We start from the raw sequence: 23,158 nt of genomic DNA, 5'->3' as shown, positions 1-23,158 counted from the left end.
CACATCTGGACACATACTTGCATTGCAGTTTATACATTTAATTTCATCATGGTGTACAGAGAGATGAAATACAATAGTTTCAGTTGTCCTTAATGAACAGGAAATACAGTCATCCCAAAGTGTATTTTCAAATGAATCAAGACTTTCTAAGCCTATTCACTGTCTCTCTTCTACACACTGTTTTTTAATATTGAACATTGACAAAACATGAGCCCTAGACATTCAGAAACTCTGAAGAAGAATTGCCTAAAAGCTCTGTGTATGCCAGCTTGAGTTCCCTTGTCTGATCCTCTTCCAAGGAAAAAGGCTTATATTTAATAATCAAAAGTTTATGTAGGCTAATCTCCATTAAGATGTGTTTAAATGAACTGTGAAACAGGACTAAAATAGGTTCTTATGCAAGATGAAAGTATCCAAGAAGCTTCCCCTCAGTGTTTACAGACTACCTATAACCTGAGCAGCTCTTGTCTCTCCTTTTTTTGTAGACACCAGAGAGTTCAAAAGCTCCTGTCCAATTTACTTTTTAAAATCTAAAACCTCTGTCTGCTTTAGTTCTTCATTGCAGTCTGGTGGATTTGATGGGGAAATAGTATGGTTCTAGGAGTTGGTTACATGTGCTTTCCCCCCACCTTCTTATATTCAATTCACATGATGTATGTCCTTACCTGAACAAGCCAGCACTATTTCTGGGATCACCAGTTGGATGTTTGAGGTTAGAGGTTGGATGTTAGGATGCTAAAGTGAATACTTTTCATGCAAAAATCAAGACCTTGAGAGACAGATAACCACACCATGCCTATCGAAGCAGAATTTCTGCTTCTTCTCTTAGGGATGAAATAGACCAGTGGAAGGGGCAGCTTGAATCTGCCTCTCCTGAAGGCAGATTGGGTCTCCAGCAATCGCATGCTGCGGACCCAATTCTCCTTTAAGCTGCCCGAAAAAGGAGTGCCAAAAAGCTGCTCCTTTTTTGGCCAGCAAAAAGCTGGCTTTGCACCCATGCTACAACTAGAAGCCAACTTCATGATGCTACAGCAGCGTGCAGCGCATAAATGCTGCGCCGCTGGAGCGTCATGAAGCCATCCCTTTGTAAACAGCTGAGTGGTTTCTGGGCAGTTTAGGAGCATGCAGCATGTAAATGCTGCACTCTCAAGCCGCCTGGAAGGTGGCTTAACATGCTGGTCTATTCCTGCTCTTTGTTCCTTTTCAGTCAATGTAGCTGTAGCAGCATGTTTAGAATGTTTCTGTGTTTGTAGCTGCTGTTTGTGAGACAGTTGCTTGAGTCCCTTTTTTCCCATGTTTTTCTTTCTACTTTAGTCATTTCTTAACATGCCACTGTATTTGCTTCCCATTTCTTCTCTGAATTGTTTTTTTCATACTTTACTGAGCCTTCAGGTTCATGGATTTGAGAACCATTTTCAAGAAGTGTGTTGACTATGAGAGTAAATGGTGTTTATAATAATAGTCATCCCACTGTCTTGTTTGACTGAGTACAACACCAATGTGTGGGTGTAATTTTACTTACAGGTAATCATAGGATTGATATTAGGACTAAGGGAGCAGCAGGACATAAGAAATTCTGAGCACTGTGAGTGATAAAACTCATTCAAAAAGACATGTACCAGGTTGATATTGTGAACACTTCTGGATCTTATGGAGTTAAGGTTTTTAAAGGACAGTGCATTGAGATAAATGTGTAAACCTCAAAAAATTGGTGGAGAGGCAAGTAGCTTTCACTGCCTCTGCCAGACTCTAGGGAAGTGTAGCTGAATCTGGACAGTAAAGACCAGACTCTCAATTTTCTAGCATGGACATCAAGGGCCAGTTCAGCAGCTTCAGTGTAAGTAGAATAGAGACCATATGTAGAGAGCTGTGTTAAGATCTTCTGTTTTATTTACACATGACCTAAGAGGGTTTTGGTTTGTTATTTTTTGGTAGTTTTGTGATTTTGCAGTTCTGCAACTTCTTGTTATATTCTGGGCAGATGGTGCCTGTGTGTGTATAATACATTCACATTTTATATAGATCTGTATGTGTGTGTGGTGCGTGTCTTCAAGTCATTTCCAACTTATGGCGAGACTAAGACCCTATCATGGGGTTTTCTTGGGAAGATTTGTTCAGAGGCGTTTTGGCATTGCCTTCCCCTGAGGCTGAGAGCATGTGCCTCTCATAAGGTCACACAGTGGGTTTTGTGGCTGAGCTGGGAATCAAACCTGATCTTCAGAGTCATAGCCCAATAGCTACCACTATAGGTAGCGATTTAGAATTCAAATTTTCCTCTTATGAATGCCTCATTTCCATCCCTCTTTGTTTTCTACCTGCTCAGTACACTAGTAAGCTTTTCTGCTATTTCTCATGGCAGGTAAAAGAAGGAAAAATCCAGAGTTGAAGGACAAAGGCAGACTCCTGGGCAACATCCAGCCCTGCCACAGACTTAAGTTGGTGGTGGCAATAACCCAGGCTAATAGCCTCAAAGTGGGGATTCTCTCTTCCATTCAGAGGCAGAAGACAGGAAGGGTGGGTGGGGTAGTAACCTTCATTCTTGTTGCTTGTTTTGCTTGAAGGAAGAACATATAGCTGAAAGTGCCATCATTGTCAAAACCGTATTACAAGCGCTTTAGTCTAAAACCTCTTCAGTTCAACAATTGTACCACCATGTGCAATAGGCCCATCAGTGTCTTATACTCGTATACTGGAATTATGTAACTTGCCACTAGTAATAAAGATCTGGTCAGAGAAAAGAGTGAGTGGCGCAATGGTTGCTGTGTCCGGGAACCGCAGCGGCCAAACCGCGCGATTCCTGGACACAACAAAAAGAAGCCAAAAAGCGGCTTCTTTTTGCGCCACGGAAATTGCGCCCCAAAGCGCCAATGGCACACTGGCGCCGTCATTTCCGCCACGTGACATATGGACGCTAGGCGTCTGCCAGGTCAAGATGGCAGCGCCTGTGTAGAAGGGGCGCTGCCATTTTGTACGCGCTGAGCGTGTACTAGGGTTAGAGGGCGTCCGGAAAGGACGCCCCTTTCTAACCCTAGTATGTGTGTGGCACGTACTTTTTGCCTGTTTGTAATACACCAGTGATTACCTTCACCTTTAGGGAAAGTAAACATCAATCCATTACTTTATTTGCATACCAGTTTTCCATATATACTGTAGATGCTGAAAGTGGTTCAGAATGGCTTAGTGAAAAAAACATAGTACAATCCTATTCATATTTAATTCAATACCATTTTATAACAAATATGTAACAAAACGGTATCAAAATGCTAATTCTTGTGTGTACATGTATGCCATCAACTGGTTTTGCCAGTTTCTTACCTACTTAAAAAATATAAAACACTCATGGTCCTTGATATTTTGTACGTGGTTTTTTAAGGAGTGTCAGAGAGGCAAGGCTAGTTGTGTCATTCTCAGATGGTTAATAGCAGGGGTAGGCAACCTGCGGCCCGCGGGCCGGATGCGGCCCGGCGAGGCCTTGGGACTGGCCCCAGCCTGGTCCTGCCGCTGATTGCTGCCGGGGCCGTTGGCGTCTCACGCGAGGGGCATGGTGGGGCAATTGTCTATAGAAGCCTCAGAAACATGCATTTATCTTAACATTTTTTTAAAAATCAGCAAATTTTTTCGCGTGTCCTCCATTTTTTATTTAAAAAGTGCCCTCCATTTGAAAATTTTGTCCTATATTTGTCCTGGTTTATTTATTTATTTAATTTTTAAAATTTTATTTATTTATTTATTTATTTATTTGGCTTCGGCCCCCCCAGTTGTCTGAGGGACAGCAACCCGGCCCCCGGCTCAAAAGGGTTGCCTACCCCTGGTTAATAGGAACAAGGTGAAACAATTTCTGGCCTAGATGGTAATCAGCAAGCAGCATCATTTCCTCATCTGTGGATGGTGGAAACAGCAAGAGCAGAATTAAATGTTTGAAAACTGGAGGAGGAGGGACCAGTCCCACATGATGGTAAAGATGGGATTAAATTCCTTCTAGTAAGCAGCAGATAAGAGTGTTCCTCTGGTGGAGGAAGTGGAAAAGCAGTATTTAACAAAGGTTTTCTCAAAGCTGTTATAGTTTAGTATGATAACATCAATATATAACAATATATAACATCAATATATAACTACAGCAGGATCTCAAGCCAGTTAAAAACATATTACAGTTAAAAGCAGCAAAAAGACATTCAATATTAACACACACATAATTTAGAAATGGCTATCTGCACAACATTTCTTGTCCTTAAAAACTGAGCTTAGTTCTTTTTTATAGTTGTCAGACATTTAGTTAAAAAAAATCACTAAGCAGATTTAAGAAGGAATGGCACCCATTGATAGTTTATTTAAGAAAAGAATGGGACACAGATTCTGTGATTGGTTTGGAATGAAATATATTAAATGATATAAATAATGACAAAAGAATTAGTAAAAACAAAAAGTACTGGATATAAACATGGAGTCAGATAACAAATTATGAAGTAAGATAAGCAATAAAATAACAGGATAAATGAAGAGACCAGGAAGACTACCATGTTCTTTTAGGTTTTGTCTTGTTTTGTAATGTAATGTATGTTGTGTAATGTAATGTGAGTATAGTAAGTATATCATTCTGGTAAATTCATTCTTGTTTGTTTTTAAATTTTATGGAAAAACAATTAAAAAAAGAAATCTGGGCAACATTGCTTGAAATCTTCATGGCACTGCATGATAATTAATATGAACTGATTTGTAGTATTACCTCTCTTCACTGGGACCTTTTATAACTCAGGAAGGTATATTAACACAAATATCTTAAGCATCTAGTGGTTTGGTCTTTACCACAGAACTAATAAAATAAGAGTTGTTGTCTTGCTTTGTAGGATTATGTGGTGAATGTAACAGAAGAATTTCTGGAGTTCATTGCAGATGGAGCACTTGCCATTGAGGTTTGGGGTCACAGGTGTGCTGGAAATGGCAGTTCTGTGTGGGAGGTGGATACTCTTCATGCAAAAACCAGGACCTTGAGAGACAGGTAACTCAGTATAGGTATACTCAGTATAAACACACTGCAGAAATAATCCAGTTTGAGACCACTTTAAAACTGCCCTGTCTCAGTGCTAGGGAATTCTGGGAGCTGTAGTTTTGTGAGACATTTAGCTTTCTCTGCCTAAGAACTCTGGTGCCACAATAAACTACAATTCCCAGGATTCTCTAGCACTGAACCAGGGCAGTTAAAGCAGTCACAAACTTGATTATTTCTTCAGTGTGTTTTGGACCATAATTTCATTCTTGTGGTATTGCAGTCTTGTGAAATCTCATTACAAGCAGCCAGTTCATTGGGTAGGATGGTGTAGGTGTGTGAGTGGGGAGTTGAGAGATAGAAAATGTGTGTTTGTAGGAGTCTGAAATATAAGAGAGGCAGAGAAAAGGCCAGGAGATGGTGGGGGGAGTGGGAAAAGAATTGAAATAAGGTATCCTTTGTATGGTCTGCTGATCGGTTGATATGGGGCAGTGAGAGTTTTGTGTACATTAGAACTTTCCCACCAGTCAATTGAACTGAGTAAAAGAAATGCTTCTAGAAATTTTCCACTGAGGTGCTGAGAAGAACATTCCTGTTAATTTTATTTTTGGATTGTGTTTAGATGGAATGAAGTAATGCGCAGAATAGAAATGTGGGTTTCAATTCAAGAACTGAATGAAATGGGGGACTATATGGCCGTGGAGCTCCACCCAGCAAAGGATGTAAACACAGGAGGGGTTTTCCAGCTTAGACAGGTACAGTGGGTTTTTCTGTTCTTGGGTGGGGGTGACACGATACTACCATGCTAGTAAATGTTTACAATAATTTATGTTTTCTCCTCTGCGTATATAACCAGGGCCATTCTCGTAGAGTTCAGGTGGTGGTTAAACCGGTCCAACATTCAGGAACATTGCCACTTATGGTGGAAGCCATTCTGTCTGTCTCCATTGGCTGTGTAACTGCCAGATCAACCAAGCTGCAAAGAGGCTTGGACAGTTACCAGGTATGAACTTTACTTTGAATAACTGAATTATTGCAGTGTAGTATAGAAATGTGATTTCTAAAAATACCTTGCCTGGAATCTGTATGTTCACTGTAAGTTATCCATATAATATCAGAGCTAAAGTCAATATCATGTTGAATATCAAGTTGTAAGGATAAACATGAAGGGAACGAAGGGAAGGTTGTTAAAGAAAAAAAGAGAAGGAGCTGAAACTAGAAAGAGTTGAAGAAAGAGAGTAGAAGAAGAGGTTTAAGGAGGAGATAGGAAAGGAGACAGAAGAGAAAGGTAGAGAGAACTAAGAAAAGAAAGAAAAAGAGGGAGGTGGAAAGAAGGGAAAGGGGAAATAAAACAGATATGTAATGAAAAGGTAAAGTTGTATAAAGGTGATGGGAATAAGATATAAGGTTGGTAAAGTTTGCTATGGTTACAGAATTATTTGTATATTTATAAGATTTAGATATTTGTACATATGTAGATTTGTATGTATGTTTGTATGCTTACTTGTATTTTTTCAATAAAATTTTTAAAAAAATTTTAAAAAAAGAATTTCAGATGCCATAGACAAACAGATAGTCACTACTTTCCTCATGCTATTTTTGTTGACCTTCCAGACACATCTGAGTGGCTTTTGTGAGAAAGAGAAAGCATGGTATTTAAATAGTGCCATGATGCTTGTTGGCAGCATTCTCCGTCACCTTAATTCTGTGCATTTTAAGCTATTCAGTAGGAACATGCAAAATTCTTTTATCAGTGGTCCAAAACACACTGCAGAAATCATGCAGTTTGAGACTGCTTTAACTGCCTTGGATCAGTCCTAGGAAGTCCTGAGAATTGTGGCACCAGAGCTCTTTGACAGAGAAGGCTAAATGTCTCACAAAACTACAGTTCCCAAGTTAAACTGTCTCAAACTGGTTTATTTCTGCAGTTTGTTTTGGATCAATATGCCAGAAACTAGTACCAAATTTGTATTCATTTGCTACAGTTATTTCTTTTCTAGGGACTTATCAGGGACTGGCAACAAAAGACACTACTCTGGGTAGCAGTGTCTTAATTCTGATCCACTGGAATAAGATAGATGCATCTTAACCAGGGACTGTGCAAACCACATGGCGTGCAGTGTCACGGTGCTCCTCTGGTGCTGAGTCCGCACTACGAAGTTCTGAAGGAGCGCCATAAAGCCGCAGCTATCATGCCCTTTCCAGGACGCAAAAAGAAGACGCTTTTTGTGGCTCTTTTTTGTGCCCTGGAAAGGCCAGATCGGGGCCACAGCATGCGGTTGCCGTGGCCCCGATCTTGCTGTAAAAGGGATGGCTGGAGGCCGCTCCTTTGGAGCTGTCTGTACAGCCCCCCAGTGGTCTGGTTGAGCTGATCATTTAAACTATGGGTCAAGAGCCTGTAGCCTTCAGATGCTAGATTCTAGCTCCCAATAGCCCTGGCCCACATAATCAGGCATGATTAGAGATGCAGTCCAGGCACACCTGGAAGGTTGCAGGTCCCTTACCTCAATCAAGGCCATGTTTTAGATTGCAGTAAACTAGTGTTCTACATTATGGCCAAACTCTGAAAACTGTGGTTTGCTTTAACCAAAATAGTTAAAACAGGATCAAGCCATCATTACCTTTGTATTAGTGAAAATAAAATAAGTGAGAGGATAGCCATGAATTTCATTTTGAACTTCTTAGAAGAAAAGTAGGATATCAATGTTCTGCCTTTCCACTGGTTCCACACTTATCTCAGTACCTAGCTCATCTTTCTCTAATTTACTTATGAGCATATTGTTTTGTATCGTAATGTTGCTGTATTTCCTAGGCTTTAAAAAAAATAATTTGGACAGAAAGCTACATTGAAATAAAAGGTTGATTTGCTTTGTTGTTTATGCTGCATTTGGAGATAGTATTATTTAATAGTAAAATAATATTTCATCATAACTAATCAAGATATCATCCAATGTGCCTTAAAATTTGATGGTGTTGTTTTGTTCATTGTCCAAGTTGCAGTGCCAAGTTTGAAACCAAAATTCCAACTTTGAGCTCATGAGGGCGGGGGGGGGGGGGATAACACATAATTAAATTTGACAGTGTTTTTTGTTGTTGCATTGGTCAGTTTAAGTTGAAGTTCCAAACAGGGCTTCCTAGAAGCAAGGGGGAAGAGGCTACCAGCAGGGAATAATTTTTAAAGGGCTAGAGAAAATCTCTGGGGCACTTCTGTTAAAATTTCTGATGCAGAAGGGAAAAAGTAAGTGACTAGAAAGCACTAAAGTATTAAAATTATCATTTCTGAGGCTAAAATAATGGCAGGAAAATGGGAGAAATCTCTCCGAAGTACTACTGCTAAGATTTCTAGAGGTAAAAATGGTGAGAGAGCAAGAAAAGTTAGGCACACAAACTGCTGGGGATATTGGGTATGGACAAAGCTCAGCTAAATAAATTTTTTTAAATTGCTAAAATTAAATATTTTATTTATCTTCAAACATTTTGGTCAAGCTAATGTTAAGTAGGTCCAACCACATGAAGCAAGCACTATCTGGTTTGACAATGATAGCCCAGCTGTAGATTGCTTTGCTTAATGCAAGCATTATTGTGCACAAATTAAAAAAAACATCCATCCATGTCTAGCCTCTTGGTTTGCGTGCATAATTTCATATACATGTTTCCTAACAAATGATTGCACAGCATTTTGACAGTCCAGATTTACCTGCTAAGAAAGAACCAATCGTAGTCTCCCCATCACCCAGAGTATGTAATCACAGCATGTTACTGTTGTAAATAAGCACCAACAGAGGAAGGCTGACTATATTCTTAGGACTTCCTGGTAATGCCAAATAGCAAAAAAACTCAATTTTAAATTACTCATTTAAATAAGAGAGTGCATTAGTCCAAACGAGGCCACAGGTTGACAAGGCATTGTCATAGGGGCCTTCGTATGTGCATCTTCTCTAATGTGCGATAGAGAAGAGAGGCTTTGATGGTGAGCCACTAAGGCTAGATTTGGTGGATGTTTTTTTTTTTTTTTTAAAATCTAAGTTGTAGATTTGTGTATGTTCTTATTTGGGATGTGTTAGTAAGAAAAAAAATGCATGTTCTGTGTGTTTATAAAGTGTATTTTTTTCTACCAGAGAGGAGGAGGAGATGATGATGATGGTGATATGGATAGTTATCAGGTATTGCTGCTGTTGCTATCAAATCACATGGCATGGGGCACAGCTAATGCTAATTGTCATCAACTCCAGAGGGCCTCCAAAAGAGCAGTACTACATGGAAAAATAGCTTTTGAGATGCCTCTGCTTTAAAAGGTCTAGGTCTCCTAATTTACAGAATGAGCCATTTCAATTAAATGTTACAGTATGTTGTGTTCTTTCATATGGCGTCCCATTCTGTTGGTATGTTGTGGGTAGCTGAATTGATTAAAGAACAGAAAATATTTTACCTCTCTTTCCATTAAAATGGCCCAATAAAATATAATAATAAAGCTAATACAAAAGATGGACAGTAGATAAAATTTCAGAAATTAAAAGAATTAAAAACTGTTGGCAACCTAACAGATGGAATGCTGGCCAGAAAAAGTGGTTTCCATGTCTTATTAGTGGAAGAGAGTCCTAGGAAGGACCTTCCTTACCTTGGTTGCAACAGCAGAGACCAACATACTCAGAAACTTATGCAATGTGAGGGACATGACTGACCTGGCAGAAAGGTTTTTACGGAACAAAAAAGATTTTATTTTCATATATGAATATAAGTTTTCAGCCCTGCATGAAATTAGTAAATATTTTTATGTACTTATCATCCAGAATTTGTTCGAAATTTCTTTAAATCACAGTGTGCTATCTGTAGATACAAGTATGCTAAATATTTACTTGTATTGTTAAACAGCTAATTTGAAAAGACTGGCCTGTTAACTTTGGTTCACTAATGAGAACAGCCTTAATACATATTTGCAATTTCACAGTAAAGCATCACATTTTGAAGGGGATTAAAACTTTTAAGAAACTGCAGAACTATTCAATGCAGACATCACTCCAAATAACTTAGCAAAATTATTCCAGAAGATCAAACTTAGATGTGTATGAAAAGTGTTTTCCTACTACGTGGAAAGATAGTGGGAGTACATGCCTACTTTTTGCATCATCAGTGGAATGCTGGATCAATAGCATTAGGTCTCATGTTTGTATTTTTGCACTCTGGCACTGAAGGTAGCCTTTATCTCACCTTATTTTTCATAATTGGCAGTGACTGATGAACTTCATACAGCCTTTTAAAAAAGCAAAAAACCAAAAGCTGCAATTGCACACACATTATGTCTCAGAAGTGCTCCTGTTTGAACATTAGGCCATGTATGTTTTTCTTGTTTTTGAAAAGAAAACACACACATGTTCTTTTCTCAGTTCTCCAATTTTGAATGAGTTCCTGATTATTTTATTTTTATTTATCTGTAGTTTTGCTGTGCTGCAATTACAGTATTGCAGCATTCTGAAAGGAAAGGAAAGATCAGAGCTGTTTTCTTGTGAACCCTCTCCAGCAGTGACTCCAGCTAGTGTACCCATTGTTCATTTAACAGAAGAACACTGAGGTTGCCATGCAAGTGAATCCTGGGGAAGGGGAACAAATCATGCCCACACCATGTGGCAGAGCTCCAGACAACCACCCAATATTGAAACGAATCATAAGACATTTGCACGAGAAATAGTAGCTCAACAATAGCATGGGAGGCCATTAATGGATTAAAAAGAAGAAGAAGAAGAAGAAGAAGAAGAAGAAGAAGAAGAAGAAGAAGAAGTGCTTCCCCTTTGTGTGATAAGCACTTTAGTCTACATGTGTTGATTGTGGTGTATCTTTAAATTCATATCTGGTCCAATAATGAATAGGAGAGTGTTTAAGTGGTTTGTGGATGAGTAGAGAGGAATCACTTTTGTACACTGACTGCAATTCTGCAGCCTTTCTTAGCCAGCACTCCTCCACTATGGGGGCTCTCATTTAGAAGTATCGTTCCAGTATGAAGCTTGAGTGAGGGAAATGTGGCTTCAGGGGACCCACCATGGCTGATAAATAGCAGAAAGGTGGGAAGGATTTTTATTTACTTGCCAAGAAGCTGGCCTGCACACATTTCGATATGATTATGGCAGATCTAGGTTTAAATACACAGTTCTGTTACTGTTAAAAGTAGATTGAGGCTAAATTAGTAACTAATTTGCTTCCAGCTATTCATATTGCTTCCTGATAATGTGTTATAGAAAATGAATTAAATATTTCTTATAGTGTCAGGGAGCATGATTGCATGATGGGTTTTTGCTTGCATGAGAATGATTTAGTTTTCTGGTAGCATTTACTTATGATGGAATTTACACTGGTTGGAGGGTACTGTGTTGATAGCTCTATAATCGTTTTTGTTTCCATATGCTACTAAATGGTTTGTTGGCCACTGCTTTATTCTTTTGCTTAGATCAGCTTGTAAATCACAAATATACAATGGATGTCATTGACCTAACTATGGAGCAGCTGATGCAATACTACCTTTTCTTTCTTTTTGCTGTTTGCAAGTTGGGCAAGCTTACCTCTCTGGGTGATAAACTATTTAATGTAAATTAAACACTTCTGTATGTCAGCCATAAAACTATTCACTTACCTTCTCCCAATGAAAGCCAAAATTGTGTTAAATTAAATACATATATTATGATGGAAAGAATTTTGTATGTTTAGAAAAAAAATCTCTCTCTTCAATAGGAGGAAGACTTAAACTGTTTGAGAGAGAGGTGGTCTGAAGCACTAATAAAACGGAGAGAATACTTGGATGAACAGATTAAAAAAATCAGCAGTAAACAAGGTTGGTGACCTTTGTAGTTTTGTATCATTTGGAAGAATTTTGCTGTTAAAATGCATAGTATTGTGCTGGGATATTAAACATTTTTAATAACTTCTGGAATAGTTAAAAAAAACTATCCCTGAACTAATCTTGAAAGAAACATTTAATGAGATAACTGTTCTGATATTTAGCTCATTAGAAAGTGAAAACTGGATATCCATCATTGCAGGAAAATTCATACTGAATCTATTAAAGCTGATTTACATTTGTGGTGATCTAAAGCAGACTGTATGCTGTATTTTTCCTTTTTATGTCATAGAAAAATTAGAAGATGATATAGAAAGAGAAGCAAGGCTTGTAGAACAATGGGTGGGCTTAACAGAAGAAAGAAATGCTGTCCTGGTTCCAGCACCGGATAGTGGGATCCCAGGTGCACCTGCAAATTGGTGAGTGAAGAAAAATGCATTGAATTGCGGAATCAGCCTACATAACAATTTCAAGTGAATATTGTAACTATTTAGCAAAGTAGTAAATACCAAAAGGTCCATGTATGCTTTCATATATGTTGAAGTTTTTCAAACCACATCACCATAGTGCTGTGAAGAGAATTAGCAATATAGAATAATCTGATTTGATTTTTGATTGTGTATTATACCATCTTGTTATAATTGAAGCATTCAGTGTCCTTTGTGTATTAGTATACTTACAAATTCCTTAATATTTTCTGTTCAGTGACTCCACATAATACAGATGGACAATATTCTGTATGGAAGATTGTAAAAAAATTAGCAAAATCTGGTTAAATTAATTTAGCTTGGGTTTCTTTTGAAAGTACTGTTTGCATAGTCCTTATCAAAGCTGCTAAGTCATTTTATCAACATCAACAAATTATGTTGAAACTTACAACGTGTAACTAATGTTATAATGAAGCAGATGCATATAGCATTTTATATTTGAGGCAGATAAAACTATTTTATGACTTTTAAAAAAAATCTCCACTCCCTATACTCTATGGTGAGACTGCAGAAGAAACGCTAAACATTGCAGCAGATCCCATTTGTTAATCTCCTGTATTGATGCAAGGTTAAATAACTCTTTTATTGGATTGCATTTTCCAGTAAAATAGCTGTACATATATGTGATTCATTATATTGATTGGGATGCTTCCTTATTGTTAGGATCCCACCATCTGGAATGGAAACACATGTCCCTGTACTTTTCCTTGATTTGAATGGTAAGTTGGAGTGAGCGCAAGGTTGAATTTGCACTGCAGTTTTTAAAAAAGTGTTAGGCCCCTAAATTTGAAGTGACTGCTTGAAAATTCAGGTTTTGCTTACTAAATATGTTGAGTAACACTTATTGATTGAGTTATAGAGTTCTTTCCTAATGTAGAATGGAACATTCCAAAGTAAAGTCCAAACATGACAAACTAATCCTTACATAAAGCAAAGGGCCATAAATAAATAAAAATATTTATTAAATTATAAATAATACCTTTATTGGGCCAATTTGAGGGTCATAAAATAATTATGCAAGGTTTTGAAATCTTCATAATTTGTTTTACCTGTAGATATTTTTGCTGAACTCTATGGCAGATAGAATTCTTTAATGCTAGAACTTGCTGTCTTGTAACTTCAATTTTCTTTTTGTTAGCTGATGACCTCAGTGCCAATGAACACCTTATAGGTCCAAATGCATCAGGTGTTAATTCAATACTACCAAAGGAGCATGGAAGTCAATTCTTTTATCTGCCGATTATAAAACACAGTAAGGATGAGGTAAATTACCAATAGCTATTCCACACAGCATTTATGGTTATTGCATCCTATCATACAAGTATATAATTTGTATTCATATTGAATACATTTAATACTAGTTCAAGTTTCAGGCTTCAGATGTTTATTCTCTCCTTTATTTTTATGGAACAGTGTGTAAATTCTCTTCTTTTCCCACTTAACAAAGTGGCCATTGATTTGCTCTAATTCATGTTAGTTAACATATTTTCCTAAAGTAAAAATGAAATATTCATTACATGTATAAAAGTTTATACTTGAAAGTCTGATTTAAGTAGTTTGCTCAGTTGCTTATACTCTGTTCTTCTGCTGTACCTCTGTCACTGTTAGACATAAGTAACTTAATTCTCCCTGAATTAATTGGGTTAACTACAAGTGTGATTATGTCTGAAACTAGCCCATTATCCAAATTAAATCCAATGGAAATGAGAAAGAGGAGGAAGGGGAAGGGGGAAAGGAAGTGATCAAAGATGATATAAAATGTTTATATACCACATATCATCTGGCAATGCCCTCGGGGCAGTTTCAATTTAATGGTTTTCAATGCGTGGATAGCTACCTCTTGTTGTGTGTATTGGATGAAGAATAATCCTACTGTCAAGTTTAAATAATCTCAGGTGCATTGTTGTGTAGGTGTATATTTGGTAAAGTAAAGATGAGTACTGCTGAATTCTTCTTCTGGACTTGGCTCACTATAACCAACCCCCAATTTTAAAAAATGCTACAGAATTTTCAGTGTAGCTGCTGCTTTTCTTTCGTTTGAAATATGTTAATGAAAGTGGAAATTGTTTAGCCATTTCTGTATTTCAGATCTGTACTTGAGCAATTTAGATTAGTTTTCTTTTTCATATTTAACTGAATTGTGCTCTTAGGTTTCAGCCACCGCTGCCTGGGACTCTTCTGTGCATGATTCAGTGCACTTGAATAGGGTAACACCTCAAAATGAGAGAATCTACTTGATCGTGAAGATTATAGTACAGCTCAGCCATCCAGCTGCAATGGAACTCATGTTACGTAAAAGGATCGCTGCTAATATTTACAATAAACAGGTATTGGGCATAGTCGTGTAATTTAGGTGTGCTTTCAGCCTCACATACACTGTATGTGATAAGGCATTTCATAAATATATATTTTTCCTAGCATTTTTAGATGCAAACATAGGCATGCTGTTTACTATGTGCTGATAAATGTCATTTTTCCTAGAGTTTTACCCAGAGTCTCAAACGAAGAATATCCATGAAGAATGTATGGTATGCCTGTGGCGTGACCTATGAAATTGTGTCAAATATACCAAAGGTAAATTTTACTTCATTTCGATTAAGAGATGCCATAAATGGGAATGGGAAAATTGAGAAAAACTCGCAAACTGCTTGCTCAAACTATTACTTGAGAAATTGAGTAGTGTTGTGGCTGTATATCAGTTTTATCCAGATAACTTTTTTTTAGGCCACAGAAGAAATTGAAGATCGAGAGACTCTGGCTCTAATGGCAGCTAAGAATGAAAATGAGGGTACATCTGATGGTGAAACTTATATTGAGAAGTATACACGTGGCGTGTTACAGGTGGAAAATATTTTGAGTCTTGAACGACTAAGGCAGGTGAGTAAAACAAAGCTCCAGCCTGTTTTGTTTAGTTGTAGTACAACTGTAGCTTTTAGAGCTGTCTCTTCTTTTTATCTGCTTTTAGTCTTAGATGTAGTAGACAGAATTAATGTGTACTTGGTTTTACGACGAGGTTTTGTTATAATGTTCTGTCCATTGTTGTAATATTGCCTAAAACCTGGTTATGTAAAAAAGAAATTCAAAAGAGAGTACACTCGGCCTTCCATTTTTGCGGGGGTTTGGGGTTCAAGACCCCAGCCAAAGTGGAAAAACTGTGAATAAGCAGGGGAAGTGAGAGGACCGATCACGCCCCTCCATGCCTTTCCTGATGTGATAGCTAGCTTCCTATAGCCTGCTATCCCACTGGGGAATGTGCGGGGGTGGTGGTGCAATCACTCCTCATTTCCTTTCTCCAGTGGGATAGGTGGCTGTGGGAAGCCTGCTATCCCACCAGGGAAGGCACGGGGGCACTATTGGGCTGTGGGAAGCTGGCTATCGCACCGGTGAAGGGGTGGGGTTAATGCACGCACACCCTTCCTGGCTGCTCACTCCCTCCTAGGCTTTTTCTCCTGAGGGGAAAAGCCCAGCAGGGAGGAGGAGTGTGCGTGCACACAGCAAAGACCTTGCAAATAATTGAAACCATGAATGTCAAAGCCGCAAATGTCAAGGGCCTACTGTACTCTATAAATAAATGTACAGGGGGCCCTTACTAACCAAGGATTTGGTATCAGCGGATTTTAGCATCTGCAGACTGAAGTTATGAAACATTTAATTTCTTTCTTTTTTTTACCTCGCAGATATCAAGGGCCCACTGTAATATGTGGATGCTCTTCCTACGGTGATCTATCCTTAGAGCAAGTCTCACTGAACTCAGTGGGGCTTGTTTTTGAGTAGGAATGAATAGAATTGCACCTCATAGTTGCCTGCTTCTGTCACGGGAAATGTGTCCCTCTGTGTGTATTACCTTTTTCTGTCTTAAAACAGGCAGTCACCATCAAAGAAGCTCTTTCTACAAAGACTCGACACATACAGAGGAGTATTAGCACACCAAATGTTCACAATGTAAGGTGGTCTTTCATGCTTATAGATAAATACATGGAGAGGCATTTTTAAAATAAGTGACCAGGTGCAGTGATGAAATCAGTATTAGATTCCTATTTTCCATTTGTTGCAATCAACAGTAAAGGCATGAACTGGAAGAATAGTTTAAGTTAAAAATTAGAAAGGAATTTCTTTTAGCAGATTAAGTTGCTTTCTCAGCTGCTTACAGAATATAATGGGATATACAGTCAGCCCTTCTTATATCTTGTTTTAAGAGGGGCACTATGTATATATGCATGTATTTTAACTTGTTGTATGCCGCTTTGATTGCCTGGCAAAATGTGGGATAGAAATAAATTTTTTATTATTATTTATTTATTACACAGAATTTTTTATACACGGATTCAAGCATCCATGGTTTGAAAATGTTCAAAAAAAGTATAAATTTCAAATATCAAACCTTGATTTTCCATTTTTTATAAGAGACACCATTTTGCTATATCATTATATTTAATAGGACTTAAGCATTCACGGATTTTGTTATCCTCGGGGGATCTTGGAACCAAACCCCAGCGTATAACAAGGGTCCACTGTATATATTTATTTAATAAATAAATGAATAAAATAAATGAGATTGTTGGATATTGGTTGAATTTTTAATATATTCAGTAACCATTTGCCAGGTGTAACTGAGTTGTATACTTTCCAAAATGAAGATCATCTGTGAATGTTAAGGTCTTGAGTGTTTGTTACCATGTTTCTCCTTATATGCTGAAACTGAACAAGACTGTGGTTTTCACATGCAGCCAAAACAGTTGGTTATATCCAGATAGGATCAGTTTGGCTTACACCTATTCATTGTTGTATTTTAGGTTTCTTCTAGTCGATTAGATGTTTCTGGCTTTGATGAAGATAAGGTATGGAAATTCAGAAAACTTAATTGGGAACAACTGTAATCTTATAAAGTATTTGAAGCTGTAGTACAATATAAATGCCTTTTCCTTAATCACTGGTATAAGAAAGATTATTTTTTGTCTCTAGCCATATATTACTTAATATTGTTTAGTATAGCAATGTAGAATTTGTTTCGGCATTACTAACAGGAAAATACCAAGTAACTTCTGTTCAGCAAGGTTGTTTTAATTCTGTATATGAAATCTTTTCAATTATTATTTTTGGTTGGCAGAAGGAAAGATAAATTAGGTTTGCCAGGATACTTATATGAAATTCATGAATTGCAAAAATTCCTAACAGTTTCTTCATTTTACTGAAAAAATAGTTGGGATTACTGATGTGTGATACCTACTATCTACTGAATGAATACTTTTGTTAAAAGACATAATTGATGAAACAGGTTTAGTGAATGTGTTCATTCCCCCCAGGACCATTCACAAAATCACAGATTTCCTGCCTTGTCAGAATGTTACACATGCTTTTATTTCAGGAGTATAGGTACTGCATTGGTACATATCCCCAAGCATCTTCAACTTGGTGGGAAGGAGAAGAAATTTCCCAGTAGAAAAGGATAGATCATCTGAAACTTGGGTTGGTCCTCCCCATTTGCTCATAGCAGGCAGGACAAGATTGAGGAGGGTCCTTCCCCCATATCCACATTTGAGAGCAGCCCCCCTTTGTCTTCAGTCTTTTCCCACCTACTGCTCATGAAGGACAAAAAACTATCATGGAGCCCTGTTTTCATCAATTATCTTTTCTGCCAGTATATATATCTCCACCTATACAGCCTGCCCCTTCATCCTTAGCCTTATCCTCCTCCTCTCTCACCCGGCCTGATTCCCTGTCACCCAGTGGGAGTGTGAACATCCAGGAAAGCCTTTGTCCATCAGGAAGCCAAGGAGAGAGAGCAGGAAACTGTCATGCTAAGCAGACAGCTCTTCCCCATGATAGACACAACACCAGTGGAAATGCCACTCCACACTAATAGGATGTAGGTGGTGAGGGAGGAACAGGCAGGCAGTCAGCAAAAAGCCCTTCCCCAGGCACAGTCAATAAATTGTACAGTCTACATTATGCAGTCAAGAGGACAAGTTGCAGGGTTCCTTAATGGCCACTCCTGTATTAGCACTGGTGTTCTTAGCAATTTTTTTGCAGGGATGGAGAAGACATGTTAAAAATCCCTGAAAATAGAAGGGATGAAACTGCCCTAAAGAGGTCACACAAAGCACTGGCCTGTGCCATCAGGGCAATGGCATCAGTCTCAATCGTTGCACTGGACCAGAGAATTACCGAGAGAGGTGCCCCTCATTGAAACCAGGGTCAGATAAACAAATTGTTAAAGGCTTCAGCTTACACAGTAGACAGAACCCTGGGTTGGTAGCCTTTCCCAGCAGTGAGCAGAGGCTGCCCCATCTGGAAACCAAAGAGGATCCAAATAACAACAGATGCCAGCCTCAGGGGCTGGGGTGCCCACTGGAAATGGAACAAGGAGAAGCAGTCTTACAGGATCAGCTAGTTAGAACTCAGAGCAACTAGGCTGGCGCTGCTAGCATTCATACACATGGGCTGAGAGAAGGCGGTTATGATCAGACAGACAACACCACAACAGAGGTCCATACAAATCATGAGGGGGGGGGGGGCTCATGCTCACATTCCCTAATGGCAGAGGCCCAGATGCTTCTGTCCTGTGCAGAGGAAAACTTGTTGTCCCTGGAGGTGGAACATTTACAAGACTCCCTCAACTCGAGAGTGGACTGGCTGAGCCAGATGGACATCAAACAGCAAAGGTCAGCCGAGAAAAAAACTATAGTCATCTGGGTGGCACCAGCATGACCAAGAGGGTGTGGTTTTCCGATGTCATCAATCTAACCCTGGGACACTCTGACTCATATGTCTGGATCTCCTAGCACAGGGACAGGTACATCACCGTGATCCTGCATGGCTACCCCTACACATCTGGAGATTGATCACAGCATTCTGAGCAACAAGGGCTGTTCCCTTGCTAGTGATGCTAGTGGCAAGAAGACCATCCACCATCAGGGTATAAGAATAGAAATTCAGAGTGATCTATCGATGGTGCATGTGAAAACATGTAGACTATCGGCACTTCTGAGTGGCATCACTGCTTGAGTTCTTATAAGAAGGGATCAATCATGGGCTCAGACTGAACACCAACAAAAGGCAAGTCACAGCTATTGCATCCATTCTGCCACATAACCAAGCAGCAAAGGTGATATCACAGCCATATGGTCATATCTTCATGAAGGGCATATCCAATTTGTCCCCACCAACAGTGCACCAGTTCCCCTCCTGGGATCTGCACATAGTGCTAAAGACACTGATAGTGCCCCTCTTTGAACCATTATTGGAGGCATCCTTGAAACGCCTTATCTGGAAGGTGTTATTAATGATGGCCATCACCTTAGCACTCAAGGTCATGGAGTTGGGAGCCCTGTTAATCAGAAGTGACCTGTTCACAATAAGGCCAGACTTTTTGGTGCTATGCCTGGACCCCACCTTGGAACGCTTGCTAAAGGGTCCTTTAGCAAGCGTTCCAAGCCTCAAATTGTCTTCCCTGCCAGCATACCCTCCCTGTTGGGGTGGCTCTGGCAAGTCCTACATTTCAGAATTTTCCATTATATCTACTGGGAAAAGGAACATCAGATCCTATGTATGACACATTAATTTCTAGTAGATACTAGACCAAACATCCTAACCACCCCTGAAATGCTGGCGGTACAAGAGGATTCTCTCAGGGACCAAAGCCAAAATCATGAAGTGAGAGATGATGCAAGCAACCTACCAAGGGGTGGCATGGCCAAGGGGTATTCACCTCCATTCCAGATCCCCACCATAGGTTGGCTAATTTCTCCTGTTAACTTTTACTTACTTTGCCTTGCCTGTGCGCCATTTCCCCTAATGTTGGGTCTTTATAAGTGACTGAAGACCGGGGGGGGGGGGGGCGTCCTCATGTGGAAATGTGGGAGGACTCTCTTCAATCTTATCCTGACTGCTATGAGTGAAGAGGGAGGAGCAACCCAAGTTTCAAGGTGTTTGATCCTTAAATACTGGAAATAACATTCCTGTTATACTTACGTTATAGGGAGATGTGAGAGAAGATTCAGAAAGAGATTTTAAAAAAAACAGTTAAAGACAACATACTGTACATTTGACACACAAGAGGTGGAACAGTAGAGGAAGAGAGGTTATGCTAGAATGAAAATTATAGAACTGAAATAAGAAGGAATGGCTCTAAAAAGATTTTCATACAAACTCTTCTGTCACTTTTTGGGTCTGGAAAAATAGCAGTCTGGGCAGGTCACAGCACTTCTGTTCAATTGGAGATGCTGTTGGGTGGGTAACCATACAAAATCATGTGGTGGAAACTGAACATATACATTGGCCAATAACACCTCCTGCCCCAAACCAAAAATTAGAGTTAGTCACTTCCCACTGTGTTTATCTTTAAGAAGTGGAGAGTGATGGTATGGAAATGTGAAAAGTTTGCTATACTACCAAGAAAGGAGCACTCTAAAATTGTTGTTGTTGTTGTTGTTTGTATCCTGCCTTTCTACTGGTATAGGAACTCAAGGTGTCTAACAATTTAAAACAGTATAAGTTAAAAAGCAATACAAAACATTAAAATGTAGGTACAAAGTTTAAAAAAAATTCAAAAAGTTAAAAACATTACACATTGAAATTTAAAATATATTTAAAACTCTATACAAACGCTATACAAACCTTGGATAGCATTTAAAGCCCAACCTTTGTTAGTCTGAAAAAGCTTGCTGTCACAAAAATGTTTTTATCTGCCACCAAAAGGAGAGCAGGGATGCTCTAGGAAGGGAGTTCCTGAGCCTGGGATCGGCCACCAAGAAAACCCTCTCTCTTGTTCCAGCCAAACAAGACTGAAAGGGTGGTAGGACAGAGAGAAGGTCCTCTCCTGATGATCTCAGTGCTCTAATGGGAAGATACTGTCCTTCAAATAACCTTTTAAAAATCACACATATATGCAGATTTATTTATATAGATGGATGAATTACACATGCATTATTGCATGCATGTTTATGCTACATACACTCTGATCAGGCAGTATTCTGATGCATGAAATTAAATGGATCTATCTGCTGGCTCAAAAAGAAAACAAAAAAAGTAAGCCAATAGTGGATAAGAAGTGACTTTTTCTGTACAAATTCTGTACAATTGCTATTTACAAGGAGAAACAAATTTGTACACCCATAGAGAGTACTTGATAGTTTTGTAACAGAGATTGACAAAATAAGACTGCAGTCCTAAACACATTTGCTATGGAGCAAGCTCTACCCAAGGTGCCTTGTGAAACATACTTTTCGGTAAACAAGCAAAATATTGCACTGCAAAGCATTCATGATACTATAAAAGGAAAGAGAGAATTGATTCTTAGAAAACAAAATACTGTCTTAGTTTGTGGCTTAACATGTTTTTATTTGGGTTATGACTTTAGGGCTGGTCAGAAGGTCATCTAGATGTATTAGAATGTTCTTCAAGTTACCAAGATGTATCATGTTATGGTACTTTACCGAGGGAATCACCACGCAGAAATAAGGATGTTGGCGGTAAGATTTTATTCTGTTTTAAGTAGGTCACTAAACATTTTTGAAATAGTGAAAACAGGATCAATGGTATAAATGAAATTTACCTATAGATTTACTGTCTTTAGACTCTTGGTGCATTTGTGCATGTGTAAAATACTCAGCCTGTGTTTTTAAAAAACCATACAGGGTTTTAAAACAATCTGCTGGAGTTGTTTCTTTCACAGACACAAACAGAGACATTCCTTTCTTTTTGATACCTTAGAAGGCCACTTTTTGATACCTTAGAAAGCCACTTCCAGTGCTAGAAAGCAATACTGAGCTAGGTGAACAAGTTAATAGAGGGCTGCTTCCTTGGTTCCATAAACTATCTCCTGTGGGATGGATAATGCAAAGAAAGTTACATGTGCATACATTCTTATTAGAACTGGCTACTTCACAGATATTTCTGGCTTCCCAGGTGGATCCCCCCCCCCCTTTAATGAGAAAATACCAGCAGTTCCAAATTGGCCAAATCTTTAAATTAATAAGTCTAGTTTTAAGATTCAAATTCTTAGTATAGAAATTTGGCTGCTTTTGGTTGCAAGTAGGTTGATCAAACTATTTAAAAAATATATTATTCCATCAGTGGACTTGGCACTTAGCATAATAGGTTAAACTGAAAAATGATAATTTCTCTGAAGAGGTTACAAGGAACAAGACTGGAAAACTGGGAATAATAATATATACAAATACATATTCATGACAACAGACCTGAATAATTTCTCCACTCTGGAACCAGTTGTGGAATGCCTTCCCCATAGAGGCCTCATTGGCAGCAGTGCTAGGTCATTCTGGTGCCAAGTTAAAGCATAATTTCTTATTACATACTCTTGGACTAATGATTTCATAATTATCTTTACATATACATAGTTTAGAATGTCTTTTAACTTTTAAAATCTGTTTAATAGGTTCTTAGAAGGTTTCAGTCATTTTTACAGTTTTTTATATGAAATTAAACTGGTTTTATTGTAAATTGCAGAATTCTTACAATATAGAGTGGGCATTAGGTATTATTATTAATAATGATGTGGAGGAGGAGTAGTAGTAAAAATTAGTGGCAATTTAGTCAACACATGATAATTGATTGGCAAACTGACTTTAACACATTGTAGTCCATTTTTAATGCCCAGATTACTTATGATTAGTTATTTAAATTAATGGTAGTTTTGTAGGCTATCACAATAGACCAGTATTCTTTCTTGGTTATATTACGCTGCAACAGAAATGTAGTCCATGTGTTGGTGCAAGTAACAAGACTAACAATTGGTTAACAATTCTGAGACACAATGTTTGTTCCTTTTAGCTGTCTATGATGAATGCACATAGATTCAGATCAAAAATATGGGAAAATTTAAATACAAAAGGAGTAGGT

The 23,158-nt window shown here is 38.4% G+C and overlaps 1 protein-coding gene across 3 annotated transcripts in view; it reads left to right on the top strand.

The window, feature by feature from the left end:
- Positions 1-23,158, top strand: part of LOC149317077 (kinesin-like protein KIF13A) — a 101,126-nt gene that overhangs the window by 64,898 nt on the left and 13,070 nt on the right. For 2 of the 3 annotated variants that reach the window (XM_089516806.1, XM_089516804.1), the window contains exons 23-35: positions 4,845-4,996; positions 5,607-5,739; positions 5,841-5,987; positions 11,705-11,804; positions 12,103-12,229; positions 12,962-13,017; positions 13,437-13,561; positions 14,449-14,625; positions 14,780-14,872; positions 15,023-15,175; positions 16,163-16,240; positions 17,092-17,136; positions 21,657-21,768. In XM_089516806.1, the coding sequence (XP_089372932.1) occupies positions 4,845-4,996; positions 5,607-5,739; positions 5,841-5,987; positions 11,705-11,804; positions 12,103-12,229; positions 12,962-13,017; positions 13,437-13,561; positions 14,449-14,625; positions 14,780-14,872; positions 15,023-15,175; positions 16,163-16,240; positions 17,092-17,136; positions 21,657-21,768 (1,498 nt within the window). Of the gene's footprint in view, positions 1-4,844; positions 4,997-5,606; positions 5,740-5,840; positions 5,988-9,102; positions 9,148-11,704; positions 11,805-12,102; positions 12,230-12,961; positions 13,018-13,436; positions 13,562-14,448; positions 14,626-14,779; positions 14,873-15,022; positions 15,176-16,162; positions 16,241-17,091; positions 17,137-21,656; positions 21,769-23,158 lie in introns of all 3 variants that reach the window. The other variant, XM_089516803.1, reaches the window with a different exon arrangement.

Source organism: Sceloporus occidentalis, unplaced genomic scaffold, assembly GCF_023333645.1.
Source record: "Sceloporus occidentalis isolate IW3139 unplaced genomic scaffold, rSceOcc1.0.p SCAF_3, whole genome shotgun sequence".
NCBI classification, from domain to species: Eukaryota; Metazoa; Chordata; class Lepidosauria; order Squamata; family Phrynosomatidae; genus Sceloporus; species Sceloporus occidentalis.
The sequence above is the reverse complement of the archived record's forward strand: the minus strand, read 5'-3'. Positions and strand labels throughout refer to the sequence as shown.